A 20,420-nucleotide genomic window follows, 5' to 3' on the forward strand; every position below is an offset into this window, starting at 1 on the left:
GTGTCATTTTTAACAGCTGAGTAATACTCCATTATGTAAATGCGCCACATTTTCTTTATCCATTCTTTAGTTGAGGGACATTTCAGTTGTTTCCAGTTTCTAGTTATTATGAATAAAGCCACAATCAACATAGTTGAGCAAGTGTCCTTGTGGTAGGATGGAGGGTCCTTTGGGTATATGCCCAGGAGTGGTGTAGCTGGGTCTTGAGGTAGACAGATTCCCAACTTTCTAAGGAACCTCCATATTGATTTCCATAGTGTCTGTACAAGTTTGCACTCCCACTAGCAATGGAATGTTCCCCTTGCTCCACATCCTCATCAGCATGAACTGTACTTGTGTTACTGATTTTAGCCCTTCTGACAGGTATAAGATGGAATTTCAAAGTAGTTTTAAATTGTATTTCCCTGAGGGCTAAGGATGTTGAATATTTATTTTTTAGTGTTTCTCAACCGTTAGAGATTCCTCTATTGAGAATAATCTCTCTAGATCTATATTTCATTTTTTAATTGTATTATTTGATTTTTTTAATATCTAGTTTGAGTTCTCTCTCTATATATATATTTGTGTGTGTATATATATATATATATACACACATACATACATATTGAATATTAGTCCTCTCTTGAATGTGGAGTTGATAAAAATCTTTTTTCCCATTCTGTAGGCTGCTGCTTTGTCCAACTGACAATGTCCTTTGCCTTACAGAAGCTTTTCAGTTTTACCAGGGCCTGTTTATTAACTGTTGATCTTCATGCCTGTGCTATTGGTGTTCTGTTCAGAAAGTTGTCTCCTGTGCCAGTGGGTTCAAGGCCGTTCCCACTTTCTCTTTCGTCAGGTTCAGCATATCTGGTTTTCTGTTGACATCTTTGATTCACTTGGCTTGAGTTTTGTGCAGGGTGATAAATATGGATCTATTTGCATTCTTCTACATGAATATATGTCCAGTTTGACCAGCACCATTTGTGGAAGATGCTGTCTTTTTTTTCCCCGTGTATATTTCTGGCTTCTTTATCAAAAATCAGGTGTACAAAAGTGTGTGGATTTATGTCTGGGTCTTCAATTCAATTCCATTGGTCAACGCATCTGTTTTTATGCCAATACCGTGAGGTTTTTATTACTATAGCTCAGGAATACAACTGAAAATCAGGGATGGTGATACCTCCAGAAGTTCTTTTATTGTTCAGGATTGTTTTAGCCATCCTGGGTTTTTTTTGTTTTTTTTTTCCATAAGAAGTTGAGAACTGTTCCTTTAAGGTCTGTCAATAATTATGTTGAAATTTTGGTAGGGATTGCATTGAATCTGTAAATTGCTTTTGGCAGGATGGCCATTTTTACTATGCTAATCCTACCAATCCATGAGCATGGGAGATCTTTCCATCTTCTGATATATTCTTCAATTTCCTTCTTCAAAGACTACAAGTTTTTATCATACAGGTCTTTCCCTCACTTGGTTATTTTCTATTATTTGAAGGAATTGTGAAGGGTGTTGTTATTTTCCCAATTTTTTTTTTTTCTCAGTTCATTTGTCATTTCTATACAGGAGGGCTACTGATTTTGTTGTTGTTCAGACAATCTTGTACCCAGTCAGTTTGCTGAAAGTGTTTATCAGGTGTAGGAGTTCCCAGGTGGAATTTTTAAGGCCCATTATGTATACTATTATATTATCTGCAAATAACAACACTTTGACTTCTTCCTTTCCAATATGTATCCTCTTGAGCTCCTTCAGTTGTCTTATTGCTCTAGCTAGAACTTCAAGTATTATATTGAATAGATATGGATAAAATGGACAGCCTTGTTGTGTTCCTGCTTTTAGTAAAATTGCTTTAAGTTTCTCTCCATTTAATTTTATATTGGCTATAGGTAAATTGCCTTTATTATGTTTAGGTATATTTCTTGTATCCCTGATCTCTCCATGACTTTTATCATGAAAGAGGTGTTATATTTTGTCAAAGACTTTTTTGGCATCTAATGAGATGATCATGTGGTTTGGGTTTTTTTTTCTTTTCATTTATTTATATGGTAGATTACATTTACTGATTTTTGTATATTAATTCATCCCTGCATTTCCGGGATGAAGCCTACTTGATAAGAGTGGATGATCTTTTTGAAGTGTTCTTGGATTTGCTCTGCAAGTATTTTAGAGATGATTTTTGCATCTAAGTTTATGAGGGAAATTGGTCTGTAATTTTGTTTCTTTGTTTGGTCTTTATGTGTTTTGGGTATCATGATGACTGTGGCCTCATAAAATGAACTTGGCAAAACTCCTTCTGTTTCTCTTTTATGGAATAATTTGAGGAGTATTGGTGTTAACTCTTCTTTGAAAGTCTGGTAGAATTAATTCTATGTTAAAACCATCTGGCCCTGAGACTTTAATGACTCCTATTTCACTAGGGGTTATGGGTCTATTCAAATTATTTATCTGATCTTGATTTAGCTTTAATGTTTGGGTTTTTTTGTTTTTTTTTTGTTTGTTTTTGTTGTTTTTGTTTTTTTTTTGGTTTTTTTTTTTTTTTTTACTTTTAATAAAATTTTTTAATGTGTATTCCCCATCCCTTATTGTGATATTTGTGCACGGCTTTTACTGATAATAAGTGGTAAAGTAATCTTTTGACCACCTTAATCACTTACCTATGACTTTTTGTGTGTATGGGCAAGTGTTTTTCTAGAATAAATTTAGAAATGGGGCCTGGGACCAGAAGTGTGTCATAGTGCTTTCAGTTTCTCAGGTTTAAGGGTGGATATTCAGTTGTTACTAGTTAAACACTGTTGATCCAAAAATCTAGGATGTGCCAATGTTTGAAGTATTAAGCATTGATCCCCAAAATGTTTCCGTGTTTAGATGTTTGGATTGAGGTTGTTCAACGATGTTTTAGGCCCCCAGATATAACTCAGTTTTCCTATTTGGAAGATAACAGCCAGGTTTCTTCTGGTTCAGTCTTTCAGTCACTGTGAGCACTGGTTGCCCGGGTCCTCTCTGAGGTCCTTTCTGTTGATTCAAAACAGGAAAGGCGGTCCTTCCACATGCCACGTGTAGTGGTGTGGGCTCTCCTTAAGACTTCTGGAATGTTCTCAGAAGTGTTCCGGTAGAGGATTTGTTTTCACTGTGGTCAGACACTTGAAATAACTATCTTAAGTCAAACTGAGTATTTTATACTTATTTATTTGTTTATAATAATGCAAATGGATAGCCTTTGAGTGGCTTGCCTGTAGATATATATATATTTTACATACTTTTGTATTCAGTGACAGTATTTTAGAATAGGGTGATACTGCGCAGACCTGCTCTTTGAACAACGAAGGAGTGTCAGCATTGAGCCCCAGTTCCATGTGTTTTGTTTTGCTTCAGGCCATAGCTGTGCCCGGTGTCTGGGCGCATGCTCTCCTCAGTTGGCACTGGCAGGCCTGCTTCAGGATCGCTATCTCTGCCAGCAAAACTGTAGCCTACCCGAAGGGCCCCTCAACATGCAGGGCCGCTGCTAACACTGAAATGCACTGTGTTGCATTGGTGGAGAAAGGAGTGGGGCAAGAAAACACACTGATGTACCAAGATAGTAACTTCATAAAGTGAACCAGGTCTTCCCACGGTTGGTGGCCATTAAGTGAGAGTCTGTTGCTCTGGATGCTACTTCGACAGAAATTATGATCAGTTCATAACTTCTAAGCACTGTTGTGATAGTCAGTGACTTGAGTTATTTCAATATTAGACCTTGTTAGGTGCAGGTATTGGATTCCTATATGATGTGTTATATTTATATTCAAGTTTTCAAAGAAGTGATAATTTCCAACCTGAAGTCATAAGATGATTTACCTAAATCCCTGTTCACGCTAGCTCACCATGCCTTCTCCTATGCCCGAGTACCTGAATGTGCACTACATTGGAGAGTCGGCCTCCAGACTGCTGTTCTTGTCGATGCATTGGGCACTTTCCATCCCTTCTTTCCAGGCTCTAGGGTGAGTGTTTGAAGTCCTTGAACATAAATGTGATTTCTGTGGCACACGTGTATTTACACACGAAGTTTATTTGGGGAGGATTTGTATTATCCTGCAGTAGAAAAAAAAGGTCTACCAGTCTATCTAGATGACAATTCAGGATAGCTAACTACTATTTTCTCTCTTACTGTTTGTGTGGAAGAGTAGCCATGTTCTATAGTTTGAACAAGTTAATACCTGGGTAAGTGGAGAGGACAGTCGTGGCCAGCACTGACAATGGCCGCCTTTGGTTACCACAGTGATAGGCGCGTCTGGGGGTTGGAGGAGGCCCAGTGGTTAGGAACACTGTCTGCTCTTACAGAAGCCCCAGGTTCTGTTTCCAGCACCCACCTGGTGGCCCACAGCCTTCTTGACTCCGGTCCCTGGGGATCTGATGCCCTCTTTTTGACTCTGCTGCCAGCACCAGGCATGCACATGGTGCACAGACATGCATGCAGGCAAAAGACGCATGCACACACAGTTTTCTGTAAGATGGGAATGCGTTAGAACTCAGGCATGTCCAGCCTCATGGCCGTGAACTACATAACAACCAATGCCAGCTATAAAATCATAAAACAATATAGAATTGGGGGGACGTATTAATTTTTCTCACTGTAACTTGACGATGTGCTTTTTGTAGATGGAGTGTCCTGTGCAGTGTCAGGCTGGGTGCCCCTGCTGGGTGGTTATCCCCTGCAGCCTTGTTTCAGTATCCACTCCAGGCAGGTCACTAGGGAGCTGTGTCTGCTACATGTTTAAAGTCAGAGGCGACTGTTACCCAGTCACCTGGTTCCCTTCCCCAACCTCCACAGACCGTTTCCGAAATGTGCGCTGTGACAGACCGTATCTGTATTTGGTTTTGAAGCAATCAGGTGAAATGGAAAGTGAGCCACTCCAAGAAATCACAGCCTTACTAAAGTTTAAAGTCACTGGCCTGTGAGGGTTGTGAGGGTGAAGGAGCGTGCCCTTGGCCAGCAAGCTCGCTTACTCACAGGACCCTCCCTCCCACTCTGTCTGGTGTTTAACCATTCACTTCCTAGCCTGTCCATTGATTCCCCACTTGACAAATGGGGGTAACTGTCCCTTCCTATCGTGATAGAATACTTGACTGTAACTAAAAAACACACGTGCCCTGATTCCAAAGGATACAGTTGATACTGTGATTTGCTTGCTAGCTAACCAGTGATGTGTGGTTATACAGAGCAGAGCTTACATTAGAGTATGTAACCTCTGAGTGAGCCTTCCCGTTTATCTCAGAGTAATATTCAGCTTTTAGTAATTTTCCGACATTTTTTAAGAAAAAACACATTCTCAATTCCAACCCCACCCACCTCCTCCAGAACACACGCTTCATTATTTTAATAAAAGGAAAGAATTGGAGGTATAGCTGAACTTTCCATTAGTCACACCGCCCTTGGTTTAAGTACTTCTGTTGAACGTGCCTATCCCAGGGAAACAGCTGAGATGGTGAGACCTGGAACAGAGCCCGAGGTTTCTGCTTATAGAATAATTAATGTTATAGTCGCAGCTACTTTCCTCTGTGATCTGTATTGGAAATCCGTTTCTGTGCGGCAGCCACAGGCCTCTTAATTAGAATAGCTGTTGAGCTAACAATCCAGGCCATTAGCTGCTACGTAAACTCTTACTTCTTATCTCTGCCTAGATAATCTTTAAATCCTTTTTATGAGTTGACTTAATCAGATAAGTGCTGGATGCTAATGGCGGGAAGCTCTGTTATGTGGTGATAAAGGATGTTCTAAGCCTGACTGGGGGGTTGGGGGGGTGCTGAATTTTTCTGGCTGGGTACAGAAATTGTCCTCAGAGTTCTAGTTTTGCAGAGACACGGACCGCGGTACTAGGCACGTGTACTCAGATGCCTTAGTGGGTGGAGATTTGCTTAGTGTTGTTTGTATTTGGAAAAGCCTCTATATTTAATAGGAATGTTGATTTTCTGTTTAAGATATGTAGTTTAATTCATGGGAAATCATTCTGCATGATTTAGGTAAATGACTCCACAGTTCCAGTAGATTAAGAAGCTGGGGTTACTTAGTGTAATTTGCCTAGAGTGTGGACAGCAGCAGGGTTGTTTACTCTGATTTTTCTTTACATTTGTGCGTGCGTGCGTGCGTGCGTGCGTGTGTGTGTGTGTCTGTGTGTGTGTGTGTGTGTGTGTGTGTCTGTGTGTGTCTGTGTGTGTCTGTGTGTGTGTGTCTGGCACATGCATTGCAGGCACACATTTAGATGTAAGAGGACAGCTCAGGGGAAGTCAGTTCCCCCTGGTTTCTGGGGTGAACGCACACGGTCGGCTCAGTGGTGAGTGCTTTTACCCGCCGAGCTCTCTCGATGCCCTGGTTTTTTGGAACAGGGTCTGACTGTTGAGCCCAGGCTGACCTCAAACTCCTGTCAGCCCCCCAGTCTTCAGTCTCCACGTGCTGTGTTTCAGGCACGCACTGCCATGCCTAACTCTGCCGAGATTCTTAGAACCCAAAGTGCCAGGCCACCACCATTTGCTGCAGAGACTTTCTCATTTACACAAGTTCTCATTAACACCACTTGAACCTGAAAGGTAAATCTTCTGTGGTTCCATAAAACATAATGTCGTCTGTAACCTGCTGGTTTCAGACCTGTAGTTTGGTGAATTAATTGTTTCTTGTTGATTCTCTTTCTCTAAGGACCATGGATTCTGTTCAAACAGATGTTGAAGTGGCAGGTAGCACATTGCGTGTGTTTATGTGGATGCCAGATGGTCGGATTGTCCTCAGACATAGGTGACCAGGCCAACAGAATGCTTTTGTTGTTGATATTTGTGGGACTTTCTGGAACCTGGATGGATAGTTTAAATGCATTTTCTATCCATTTCTTTTGCTTCCTCAGGGTAAAAAAAAAAGATTTGAAAATAGGTACTATAAGGATACTGTAATAGTTATTTATTTCCTAACAGAAAAATTCTGATAGCAAACGTGGCCATGATTCAGGGTCTTGCTGTGACTCTAGGATAGCCTCGAACTCACTGTGTACCTCAGATTGGTCTTGAACTCTTGCTTCTTTTGCATCAGCTTTCCGAGTGCTGGATTACAGTCATGCACCCCATCCCTACCTGGAATTTTGTTTTAAATAAACTTAGATGGATATCCTTCTGTAATTGATTTCTACAATTAACCCTATAACTTGCTCCCTGGCAAAGAAGTAATCTAGTAATTTACTCTCAGTTGCCCCTTTCGGCCCCTTGTTTCAGCCTTTCTCATCCTCTGCATTGAGTCTAAGTTGCTCTCTGAGCCCTCTCCATAAGGCCAAGGTGTTTCTAATACAGAGGGTAGCACAGACAAGCTCTGATATTTTTTCCAGTTATTTTTACTTTCCTGTGTTTTCCATTTGCCCTCGTGACCTTTCTATTGCTGTGACAAAACACCACAACCAAGCCAACTAAGAGAAGAAAAAGTCTGGGGGTCTTACAGCTTCTGAGGGTCAGAGTCATGAGTATCATGGCAGGAAGAGTGTCCCTGACAGGCAGGCGTGGTGCTAGAGCAACGTCTGAGAGCTTGCATCTCGAACCTCACACAAGAGGCAGAGAGAAACACGGGAAGTGGCTTTGAACCCTCAAAGCCACTCCTTGTGACGCATGTCCTCTAACAAGGCCACGCCTCCCGACCCTTCCCAAACAGTTCCACCAATTGAGACCAAGCATTCACTTCTATGAGCCTGTGGGGCGTTCTCATTCAAACCACCACACTACTCAACTACTTTGGCTAGCTGTTTTCTTTAAAACTTCATAATCAGGTTACCATGAAAACTGATTTGCTTTTAACTCTGAAGTGTAGTACCATAAAGTAAAACCTCCTCTCCAGAAAGCTAGGTCCATAGTCAAGAGTTCAGTGTCCTGCCAGCACTTCCCATGCCCTGGTTATTAAACGGTCCAAACACTTTCGCATAGTGGCACGTCCTGTTACTCCCTGTGATGTCCCATCACACAATCAAGTTTCCTGTGCCACGTGTATAAATTCCTGATGGCCATCTTCGTTGTGGAAGTGTTACAACTTACATGCTCATCTCCATCAGTTGACGTCTGAGCTGTTGCCGGCTTTGTGTTCTGTCCAGTGCTACCAAGCACAGTTTGTCAACATGCATTACCATTGCCATAAAATAGTTATTTCCAGTGAAATTATGAGGTCTTATAAGGTATGCTTGTTTGCTTTGATATTGTTAGAAATCGTCCCCAGAAAGCACTGACCAGTGCTGCTTCCTCCTCACTACTGATGCTGGATCTTACCGTTCCTGCCACAGAGCACAGTGTCTTCTTATTTCCCTTGGTTTTAACTGAGATGGCTTTCTCTTTATTATTTCCTGTGTGAAGGTTTATAAATACTGCTTTCCTTTGCATTGGAGCTTTCCTTTCAAGTTTATTCCATAGCCAGTTTCTTCTGATGGCAGGCCGTCCTTCCCAAATACTAAAGGAATTCCCATGAGGAAAACCTTCTTGGTAAACTCTTGGTTTGGTGTTGGTCTCTTGTTTGCTTGTGTGTTGCTCTTGAGGCCGCCTCTCACACTGTAGTGCAGACTAGCTGGGAACTCATGCTGCCCGGACTCACTTCTTACTCACACAGTCCTCCTGCCTCAGTCTCCCCCATGCGTTGTGTATATGCATGCACTGCCCAGTCCAGCTACTTTGTAACTCTTAGGTGACAATGTCAGCCTTTGTGTCTCTTCTTCTTTTTATGTATGGGTATGTGTGTACTTGAGCATGCTTATGTACACAAAGTTGCAGGGTTTTGTTTTATTTTGTGTTTGAGGGTTGGGACGCACATGGCACAGCACATGGGAAGGTCAGAGGGCAACTTGCAGTAATGAGTTCTCTCCTCCCACCGTGGGTCTCTGGGCCCGCCAGGTGCTCGGCTTGATGACGAGCATCTCACCAGTGGACCATCTCTCTGACGCCTGGGGCATCTTCAAGAAGGAAATAGTTGATGTGCAGTCCTCCGGATCGTGTGTTTCTTAGCAGCACGTTCTTACTAACTTGAATCCATTTGGAGAAAGGAAAGAAATCCTACAACTTAATTATCTTATAATAACATATTTAGATTTTGCTTGAAGATTTTTTTCTTCTAAAAAGTCCTATACCTACACCTTCTCTAACTGGCTTTTTTGTTTTGTGTTGTTTTTCAAGTCAGGGTTTTTCTGTGTAACAGCTTTGGCTGGTCTCAACTCTGAGATCCGCCTGCCTCTACCTCCCCAGTGCTGGGTTAAAGGTGTGCGCCACCACAGCCTGGCCTCTAGCTGACCTTTTAAAGTCATCACTTCTGTCTGTTCTATGTCCTCAAAGATTAGAACAAGCAAAAAGCCCAGATTTTTTTCTGTATACAATGTACTTTGAACTGTTCACTGAGATGCAGAAATGCATGAGGGAACTTTTACCTTTGGGCAGTGTGGTAAAACAGACCCCTAACACAACAAACTAGGAAACGCCAAAGAGGGGGAGGTGGAGAGAGAGGGATTATAAGAGGGCATTTCTTCAAAGAACCAGGCTCTGAAGCCAGTTACCATGGCGCGTAACTGTAATCCCAGCACTAGGGGAGCTGAGGCCAGAGGACCATGCGTTCCACATCATCAGTGGCTCCATAGTCTACTTTGAACAAAAGTCAATCAATGACTGCATAACTGCAACTCCTGAGCATGGAGATGTGGCTCATGGCTCTGGAGTCATCCTCAGCAGCCCGCGAACACTCGAGCTTGCGCTCGCTCTCCCTCCCTCCCTCCCTCCCTCCCTCCCTCCCTCCCTCCCTCTCTCTCTCTCTCTCATCTAGTCCTTAAAGAATGAGTACGTTTGCTAAGTGGGAAAACATTCAGAGAAGACCTCTAGAGTCGCCTTTAGAAATGCATCAACACCATGGAGCCCTGAGTGTTGCCCTTCTCAGCTCATTACTTGTTCGTTGCTGAGACAGCGTAAGGAGGGAAGATTGGGTTTGGCTCATCAGTTTAAGAAGGATACTGTTTGTCATGACGGGGTCATGGTGACAGCTGACAGTGAACGCTAGCCACCACCCCTGCTGCAGGCTTGCCCTGTCCTGTCTTATTGCTGCAGTCCTCGCTCTCCAGTCTCCGGATTTGTGAGACAGTTATTTCTGGTGGCTGTGGCTTCCCTCCAGCCACTGTAATGGCCTTGAACCCCTCCCTGATCCTCCTGCCTCCACCTTGACTCCTGGGATTCCAAGCCAATCCCAACATAGTTGTTTTTTAAAAAAGTATCTCCTGGAGCCGGAGATAAGTTTCTGTTTTCGAGTACTTAATGCTCCTGCAGAGGACTTGAGTTTGAATCCTAACACCCACAGCAGGCTCCAGTCAGCCTGTAACAGCAGCGCCAGAGGATCTCATGCTCTCTTCTGGCCTCCGAGGACACGTACGCATGCACGCATGCACACACACACACAGTATATACAATCACATACACATGCATGTAAATTAAAAAAGAAAGATCTGCCATCTCAGTCCTCTCCCCTGACCTGACTGTTTTCTTACATGTCGTCTTGATACAAGTGGAATTTTAATCGTCTGAAATTAGCTGTGTAAATAATCATATGTATATGTTTATATAACATGTATATAAAATATCTAAAATTACACATTTATCCAACCCTTCTCTTTCATAGGCAGGCTTAATTCACCATGTCAACTCCTGTTTCACCCTAGCCTGTTCATTTAAAGTTTTTGCAATATATTTTTATTGGCAATTGATTCATAGAAATTGTGCATGTCTAAGGAGAGCGCTGGGTCATTTCCACACTCATACAATGTGTTGTGATCACCTCAGGGTAATCAACACATCTATTACCTCAGGTACATATCATCTTTTTTTTATGTATTGGGAAAGTTCAGAATCCTCTCAACTGAGCTGTTTTTAAATCTTACTGTAGCTGTTTTTGTAAACTGGCTGAGTGGTCGTAAGCTAGCTGAGATTTAGATTTCTAGGCCTTTGTGGACTTCTGTCAGCTGTACAGAACACAAAATTCTCAGGTGTTTGCCCACAGGTCTTTTAGAATAGTTATAATTTGGTGTTTTTAGTGCATTGGTCAGTTGTGAAGCTCATATCTGACGTATGTCTTTGTTTCTGTTTTACTAGGCAAGAAAACAGTATCTTGTTGGTAAAAGCGTACTGGAACGAGCTCTTCACTCTTGGTCTTGCCCAGTGCTGGCAGGTGATGAACGTAGCAACTATATTAGCAACGTTTGTCAACTGTCTCCACAGTAGCCTTCAGCAAGGTAAAAATACTCTTGACTTTCTATGTTTGCAGGGAGACAAGAGGAGTCCTCAGCTTTACAGAAGGTTCTGGCCAAGTTAGATAGCCTGATGACTCTATTGATTTACTCAGGGTAATCTTAACAATTTGATAAATCCATTGATCATTCAAAATACTTTTAAATGAGAGAAACATGAAGGCTGGTGTATTTAAGTCGGAAAGGCTTAGTGGTCAAGTTTTTGTCTCTGAAATATAATACCTGAGACTGGGTTATGAAGTGGATGTCTCCAAAAGAGAGAACACTTGTGATTGCCCCAAGGACTCCAGGCTTGCTCCTAACAACCTGCTTTCACAAATGAGTCTAAGCTTGTGAAAATACGTTAATCCCTCTTACAAGGGATTGCCCCCAACACCACTGCCTTAGCAGCCGAATTCAGAATGATTGGCAGGGACAAACCACAGATCATCACATAGGGCGTGTGAAATTTTGTACTTTTATATAGTTATAAAAGTCTGTAGAGAATGATCAAATATTTCAGTATACTTCTTCTCTCTCAGTTCCAAAGCTGTATTTCTTCTTAAGCACACTTAGAGTCACATGACCAGCTGGTTTTGAGTCAATTCCTTAGGCTCTCTTCTTTCATGTAAAGAGCATGGAAACACATTGGACACAATGGTGCTTGCCAGGAAGACTGGCCTAGGAAGGCACAAGTTCAAGGCCATCATGGGCTGCATAGCAGACCTTATGTAGACACCTTATGTAGACATGGTCTCACTGTCTAGGTCAGGCTGTCCTGAAATAATCACAGAGATCGCTGCCTCTGCCTCCTGAACTCTAGGATTTAAGGCATACACTACCACACCCAGCTCCAAAAAGCTTCCTACAAGAAGAGAGAACTGGAAAGTCACTGATTCCTGGTTGCTTTTTTTTTTTTTTTTTTTTTCAAATTTCTAGATGCTTGTTCATCTGAGGAGGCAGGCAGGCAGTAACTTAACACTTTGAAAATGGCTGACTAATTAAAACACGACTGCCGGCTGGGCGGTGGTGGCACACACCTTTAATCCCAGCACTTGGGAGGCAGAGGCAGGCGGATCTCTGTGAGTTCTAGGCCAGCCTGGGCTACAGAGCGAGATCCAGGAAAGGCGCAAAGCTACACAGAGAAACCCTGTCTCGGAAAAAAAAAAAATAATAATAATAATTTATACACTTGTCACTTTTTAGGTCCTTAGTACATTCTGTTTCCCATTGTTTTTGTTTGTTTTGTGTTTTAGGTTGGTATTTGTTTTTATCAGGACCACATCTCAGTATCTCCTAAGATTCCCCCACCTTCAACACCTCCCAGCTCACTCCACATGCTGGCGAGCAGGGATTTGCTAGCCACTCACATGTCTTCTTCCTTTTCTTTCTTCCTTTTTTTTTTCCTGTGGTTGTGATTAGGGACGGAGTCTCCCCTGTCCTCACCTCACTGTGTAGCTCAGGCTTACACTACACTATTCCCCTGTGGTTGTGATTAAGGACGGAGTCTCCCTTGTCCTCACCTCACTGTGTAGCTCAGGCTTACACTACACTATTCCCCTGTGGTTGTGATTAAGGACGGAGTCTCCCTTGTCCTCACCTCACTGTGTAGCTCAGGCTTACACTACACTATTCTCCTTCCTTCCTTAGCCTCCCAAAGGGCTCTGGTTATAGCTATGCACCACCACACCTGATTATTTTCTTTACATTATTTTAAAACCACCTGCTTCCTCAGAAAGGATTGAGAAATCACTTTAAATTCTCATCTGCGAGAAAACTCCCGAAAGGCAGCTGCACACTTCTTCTTATCCCTGGTCCTGAATCATTCTGTCTGCTCGTGTGTTGTACGGCATGCCTTCAGGAAAGCTGCAATCCATTAAACACTTTAGATGGCTTTTACACGCTTCCCTTTTAGAGAAGGGAAATATTGTAAGACTTTATTTTTCTCAACTTTTCTATAGTCTTAGGAATGTGTTTTGCTCATTTTTGTCTTTATTATACTAGAGTTTCTAATTTTTAAAACTGAAAATGGTTTTCCTCATTATTTTTCCAAATGATATAAACTTAAATAAAATCCTATTATAAACATTTGAGTCTTTTGTACCTTAGTTTTTGATGTTTTTTGTTTCTTTTGAGACAGGGTCTCTGTGGCCACAGATTCTTTAAGTATCAAAGGATGACCTTGACCTCCTGATCCCCTGCCTCTACCTCCCTAGCGTTGGGAGGTGCACACCACCACACCAGGGTTTTGCAGTGCGCGCCATCAGATCTAAGGTTTCCTAAGTGCTAGATGAGCACTCTGTCAGTTGACCTCCATCCCTGGCCCTCTTTGTACTTGGGCATCGTTTTCAGATGGCTGCCTCTGCATCTAAAGGGGCGTCTGAAGAGGAACATTGAGTTTGGGGTTTTACTTCCTTTTTCTTGAATGAGCAATACCAGAAAGTGATTTGTGACCTTCCGAGCTATGCAGAGATTCTAAATTCTAAGCATTTAGAGATGGATTACATCCAGTCTTGGAGGGAAAGGGAGAAGGAAAATGCATGAAAACCGTCAAACATTTTCAGTGACAATTAGAAGTGTGTGTTTGTGTTTTAAAGACAAAATGTCCCCCGAAAGGAGGAAGTCATTGATGGAGCACATCTTCAAGGTGCAGGAATTCTGTAACAGCATGGTCAAACTCTGCATTGATGGACATGAATACGCCTACCTGAAGGCAATAGTGCTCTTCAGTCCAGGTATGTGAACACGTCTTCTATGTTTGCTTTATCATTTATGTAGTCAGTTTTGTAGTTTTGAGACAGGCTCTTGGACATGTAGCCATGGTGAGGCTAATACTGCCTATGTAGCCCAGGCTTGAATTGAACTCTTGGTAGTCCTGCCTCAAATACCCAAGTTCAGGATTACAGATAGACACCGCCATGCCCAGGACGTTTGTGTCTCATTACAGTATTGGATGACGTGGAGAAGTCGGAGCCCCCATCCATTGCAGGTAAGAATGTGAAATGGTGCAGTTGCCTTGGACAAGAGTTCAGCCCTTCTTCAGAACATTAAACGTAAGGAGGCTGGGAACTATGTTCAGTGGGTAAAGTACATGTCATGCAGTCCCCAGAACCAATATAAAAAGCTAGACTAGCATGTACCTGTGATCCCAGCCCTGGGGAGTGGGTAGACAGATCTCTAAAGCTCGTTGGCCCTCCAGCCTAGCCAAATCGATAAGCTTGGCAAGAGACCCTGTCTCAAAACATAAAGGCCAGATGGCTCCCTGTGACCTACGCACACATGCACACACCTATATTATATAATAACAAGTGATATGCTGCATACACACACACACACACACACACACACACACACACACACACACATGAACAGACCTATAATAACAGGTACATATATCATACACATACACATGAACACACCTGTAACAAGTACATATGCCACACACACACACACACACACATGAACACCCTTATAATAACAAGTATATTTGCCACACACACACACAGGAACAGACCTATAATAACAGGTACATATATTGTACACACACACATGAACACACCTGTAACAAGTACATATGCCACACACACACATGAACACCCCTATAATAACAAGTATATTTGCCACACACACACACACAAATTAAGCTTATATTCAATTCCGATTGACTCCAAAATAGAAAAGTATATATGTACACAAAAATATGGACATGAATGTTCATCTTAGCACTAGTCATAGTAGCCAAAAAATGGGCACTGTGTAATTGCCCATCAAAAAATGGATGAAGCCAGGCTCGATGGGATATGCCCTTAATCTAAGAACTTGTTAGGTAGATGTGAGATGATTAGAATTCAAGGACAACCTCTCCATAGCGAATCTGGGCCACCTTTGGTTAAATGAGACCCTGGCTCAAAACAACACTTGGGAAGAAAAGAAAATGAGGTGGTGAGTTGGCTCAGCCAGGGAAGGTAGTTGCTGCCAAGCCTAGTGACCTGAGTTCTAATCTCTGGGACCCACGTGGTTAAAAAAAAAAAAAAGGAAAGAACTGACTCTTGCAAGACTCTGGCCTCCAGAGATGCACTGTGGCATGTATTCCTACACACACACACACACACACACACACACACACACACACACACACACACAAATATGTAAATGTAATAAGAAAATTTAAAGACTGGTTGGTGTGTATGTGTAATATGTGCATACAATGAAATACTATTAGCATAAAAAGTTTTGATATATGCCATGACATGATAAACCCTGAAAACATTATGCTAAGTGAAAGAAGCCACTCATACAGGCGCACATAATTGTTTGACTCCATTTATATGAAATAATCCCATGTAGATAAGCATGAAGAAGAGTGTAAATGAGTCATTTGTAGAGTCAAGGAGTCGGGAGCTGGGGAGTGATTGCTACTGGTTGGGGGTTCGTTTGGAATCATAAAAATGTCCCATGATTACATTGTGGTAATAAGTATAAAACTGAATATTCTAAAATCTTCTAATTTTGTGCTTTAAATGTGATTTTTAAGGATATCAGACACTTTCATGGATAATCAGTGGAACACTTAGGCCTATATTATTAGAATTCTTAGGTTTATCTTGTTAGGCGTTATTAAAGCCAGAACACAAGACAATTGTTGCTATGCCTGGGGTTTGTTACACTCTCAGGATCTTATGAAAACTGTAAAATGTAGAAAGACAGGCCTCCTGCTTTCCTGACAGTGTCTAGTTTTCAGTAAACTGACATTAAGATCTCTAGCTCCGAGTAGGAGGGATCAACAGTCCTCCGAGGGTCTGTGTCTTCACTTTGTAGGTGTTGTGTTCCTGTGTGCCCTAACAAAACTGGGGAAACCTGATTCTTCCTCTCGGTGATATGAATAAGATACTGAAACTTTTTCTCCTAGTAGAGAGTGCTTTGCATGAGCTGATAATCGGTTCTCCATTTTCACTCTCTGTTTTTCCTGTGTGTGGTGCTGAGATCCGGCAGAGGACCGTAAAGGGCAGGAGGCAGCTCTGCCCCGAGCCCGCGCGTCGAGCCACGCGTGTCTCCGTTTAGCACAACCCCTTAGCCAATTTTATTTTCTTAGGTAAAATTGAAAAGTTAGATATAAATTGATGGAGTTCCTTAAATATTTCTGTTTTGTGAAATATGACTATCAAAATGTTTTGTAGATCAGGTCGTGTTCATGCATTATGATTTTTCTGAGAGGTAAAAGTGCTCGTAACTCATAATTTCATAAGTACTTTCAAACATGGCCATATCTGGTGGGCTCCTTGCAACCTGTAAATACTTTGTGGATTAAAGGTACTTTTAATTTTAGTCCTACAACAAAAAAGCATTCCACCACTTTTTGTTTTTTGTTTTTTTGTTTTTTGTTTGTTTGTCTGTTTTTGTTTTTTGAGACAGAGTTTCTCTGTGTAGCTTTGCGCCTTTCCTGGATCTTGCTCTGTAACCAGGCTGGCCTCGAACTCAAAAAGATCCGCCTGCCTCTGCATTCCACTACTTTTGAGAAGAAAACGTGTTGGTAACACACAGTGATCTGGTTTTTATTAGATGTTATAATAGTTACCACTGGCTACAATATGGTGTTTGGTGGTGTATCCAGTAAATACTTATGGACTGAAGGAGCAAAACATTGTATGTGGCTCTTCTGTTTCTGATGAACTATTGGTTCCTCCACCTTTCTCCACATCCATGAATTATTAGATGAGCATTCAGAACTTGGGTAACTATATTCTTTTATGTCTTAGATCATCCCGGCCTGGAGAATATGGAGCTGATTGAGAGATTTCAGGAAAAGGCTTATGTGGAATTCCAGGATTATATCACCAGGACATATCCAGATGACACCTACAGGTACCTCTAGACTTACACTGTGCAGTGCTGTTCCTTTAAAGGATTTGTGTGCTGTGGGATAAAGCTTTTGTACACTGGTTTAATAAAATGCTGATTGGCCAGGAGCCAGGCAGGAAGTATAGGCGGGATAAGCAGACAAGGAGATTTCTGGGAAGAGGAAGGCTGAGTGAGGAGATGCCAGCCCACTGTCCGGGGAGCAGCATGTAATGGCACACAGGTAAAGCCACGGAACACGTGGCAACATACAGATGAACTGAAATGGGCTGAGTTTAAGTGTAAGAGCTAGTCAATGATAGGCCTGAGCTAATGGCTGAGCAGTTATAAATTATATTAAGCCTCTGTGTGATTATTTTATAAGCAGGCCATGGGACTGCAGGACCCAGGCAGGACCAGAGAAACTTCTAGCTACATTTGCATTTGTTTTGAGATAGGGTCTCATGTAGCTTATGTTGCCTTGAATTTACATGTACCCAAGGATAGCCTTGGTTATGATTCCCCTGCTTCTGCTTCCAGATTGCTAAGATTATAATACCTAGACGTGCAACACTGTGCCTGGCCTAAAAGCTTTTTAGTAAATCTGTTCTACATCATTTTCCATTTTCCAAGGAATGAAGTGTTTTAGTCAGCCCTGACCTTTGCAGTGGTGAATGCTATTGAAGGCCATAATGTGGCTGTCACTGCGGCGTGGCATTAGAGTGCTTGCTTAGTGTATGTAAGCTCCTGAGTGTCCTTCCCATCTCCACAAAGACAGAACTGAAGACGTTCCCAGGGCTTTAGGTTAGTGGTGACACACAGAGCGCAAGGCCCTGGGTTTGGTCCCCAACACCGAGGGGACAAAGTAGCTGTTACCAGGCCTCACATGCTAATGAGTTCTCACTTTAAGTCAATGGTTCAAGACCCCTTTGGGGGTTGAACAACCCTTTCACAGGGGTTGCTTAAAACCACTGGAAAACAGGTATTTACATTACGATTCTTTTTTTTTTTTTTTTTTTGAGCTGAAGACCGAACTCACAGCCCTGCGCTTGCCAGCCAAGCACTCCACCATTGAGCTAAATCCCCAACCCCACATTACGATTCTTAACAGCAGCAAAATTGCAGTTATGAAGCAACAACAAAAATAGTGTTGTGGTTGGGGTCACCATAGCATGAGGAACTGTGTTAAAAGGGTCGCAGCATTAGGAAGGGTGAGAACCACTGCTTTAAATCGAGGGTGAAGAACTGGCTCAAAGACACAGGATTGTCAGATGAAATAATTAATAAGAAGAGAGGGGAAAATGATGAATTAAAACACCCTTACGCTGGTAGACACTTCAGTTTGAAACATAGCTTATGATAATTCCTCCAGGTTACTTCTTGCCAATGTTCTTTGGAGTGGGAAGGAACTCTCCTTTCTTATTTTTATAAAAACAGCTATCTCTGAAGAAAGGCCAGTAGATCAGAATGATTAAGAATCATAAGCATATGATACCATGCTTGCTGGGGTTAATGTCTGTTGCACTTATGATAATACTATCCACTTTTCAAAATTCTAGAAGGCTTCTTTACACATAGTTTCAATTACCCGTGGTCAGTCTCAGACCAGAAATATTAACTAAAGAATTCCAGCAATTATTCATGCATTCTAATTGCTATTGTGAGTAGCCCTGAAAGGTCTTGTTCTCTTTTTCTGTCCCATCCTGGATTGCATCTCCCTCTGCCTAGCATATCCATGCTGTACAGACTGCTCTCCTGTTGGCCGTGTGGTACCCACCTCGGGTGTCAGGGGTTTCATTCGGGGGTTTGTGTTCAGACAACCCTTGTTTTACTTCCTGACAATCCAGAACACCAGAGTAAGGGTGCTCTCTCAGCTTTTCACATCCCTGCTTATGGGAAGTTACCCTTGAACTGCAGTTTTCAGCTTCAAATACACTTCCACACAAGCTCATGGTCCTACCTTTATGAACTTACTCCTAAACGTAGAATTAGTCAGGAAGCATCATTCACCTTCACACCAGCTCTGTGGAAAGGGCTGGAGGAAGTGACGCTTTCATGTAAAAGGGGCAGCTGAGTCACAGTTGAACCCAATGACCGGTTTCCATATCCATGCTCTTTATAATAGCATTGGTTACCTGGTAGACTAGGTATTCTAGTAGTGTGTGTGTGTGTGTGTGTGTGTGTGTGTGTGTGTGTGTGTGTGTCTGTCTGTCTGTCTGTCTGTCTGTCTGTGCGTGTGTCTCTGTGTGTAAGTGTCTCTCTGTGTGTGTATCTCTGTGTGTGCCTGTGTCTCTCTGTGTGTACTTGTGTCTCTGTGTCTCTGTGTGTGTCTGTGTGTGTGCCTGTGTCTCTGTGTGTGTGTCTGTGTGTGTGCCTGTGTCTCTGTGTGTGTCTCTGTGTGTGAGCGTCTCTGTGTGTGAGTGTCTGTATGTGTGTGTCTGTGTGTGTGTGTGTGTGTGTGTCTCTGTGTGTGCCTGTTTCTCTGTGTGTGTGTGTGTTTTCAAAAGAAAAGTTATCGGTCCTCCCGTGTTCTGATAACATAAAACATTGTTCTTAAAACCATGGTTAAAACATTTAAAAACATTGTTGGGAAGCTGTTCTTAAGAGAACCTGACTCATGGTTTAACAATTTAGTCCGTGGTCCTTGTAGCCAAGTGGGGACAGCATGGTGAAGCAGTCCAGAGCAAGGCTTTCCTGTGGAGATTGGAGTCGTGTAGAGGTAATTGTCCTGTCACTCAAAGCCTTAACAATCTGAAGTTTTGGATTGGGTTTTGAAATTTTGTTCTTTATTTTGGCATGGATGCTTTTTTCTCCGAAGTCCCTTTGGCTTTTCACCTGACTCCCCCCCCCCCCCCCCCTTCCTTTCAGGCTATCTCGACTACTTCTCAGACTGCCGGCTTTGAGACTGATGAACGCCACCATCACCGAAGAATTGTTCTTCAAAGGTCTCATTGGGAATGTACGAATCGACAGTGTCATCCCACACATTTTAAAGATGGAGCCTGCAGACTACAACTCTCAGATAATTGGTCACAGCCTTTGAAAGCCGAGGGCACGTGGCTATGGACTAAGTTTACTGTCCCTTCTTGGGACACCAGACACCAAATTGAACTGTTGCTTCCAGGGCATCTGCAAATACTAACTTTAAGAGTAACCAAAATTCAAAGTATTTTTATTTTGGATTCTTTAAGAAGAACTGAAGTGACTAGTCAGGGATCTGGAATAGACTTCCCTGCCTGCTATGGGGATGAATAAGAAATGTATGGGTCTGTTCTTGATCAAGGTGACACCCAGGACCGTCTCCTCCTGACCATCTACACTAAGCTTTCTCGTTCTATTTTATAAAACAAATAAACTAGTATTTCCCCTGA

At 42.3% G+C, this 20,420-nt stretch overlaps 1 protein-coding gene across 2 annotated transcripts in view; it reads left to right on the forward strand.

Moving 5' to 3' along the window:
- The window catches only part of Nr2c1 (nuclear receptor subfamily 2 group C member 1), a 47,408-nt gene extending 26,988 nt beyond the window's left edge, over positions 1-20,420 (forward strand). For both annotated transcript variants that reach the window (XM_006988451.4, XM_042263578.2), the window contains exons 10-14: positions 3,830-3,951; positions 11,081-11,220; positions 13,812-13,949; positions 16,971-17,076; positions 19,918-20,420. In XM_006988451.4, coding sequence (XP_006988513.1) covers positions 3,830-3,951; positions 11,081-11,220; positions 13,812-13,949; positions 16,971-17,076; positions 19,918-20,092 — 681 coding nt within the window. In that variant the 3' untranslated portion in view covers positions 20,093-20,420. The remainder of the gene's footprint in view (positions 1-3,829; positions 3,952-11,080; positions 11,221-13,811; positions 13,950-16,970; positions 17,077-19,917) is intronic.

This window comes from Peromyscus maniculatus, chromosome 18 (assembly GCF_049852395.1).
Source record: "Peromyscus maniculatus bairdii isolate BWxNUB_F1_BW_parent chromosome 18, HU_Pman_BW_mat_3.1, whole genome shotgun sequence".
Taxonomy (NCBI): Eukaryota; Metazoa; Chordata; class Mammalia; order Rodentia; family Cricetidae; genus Peromyscus; species Peromyscus maniculatus.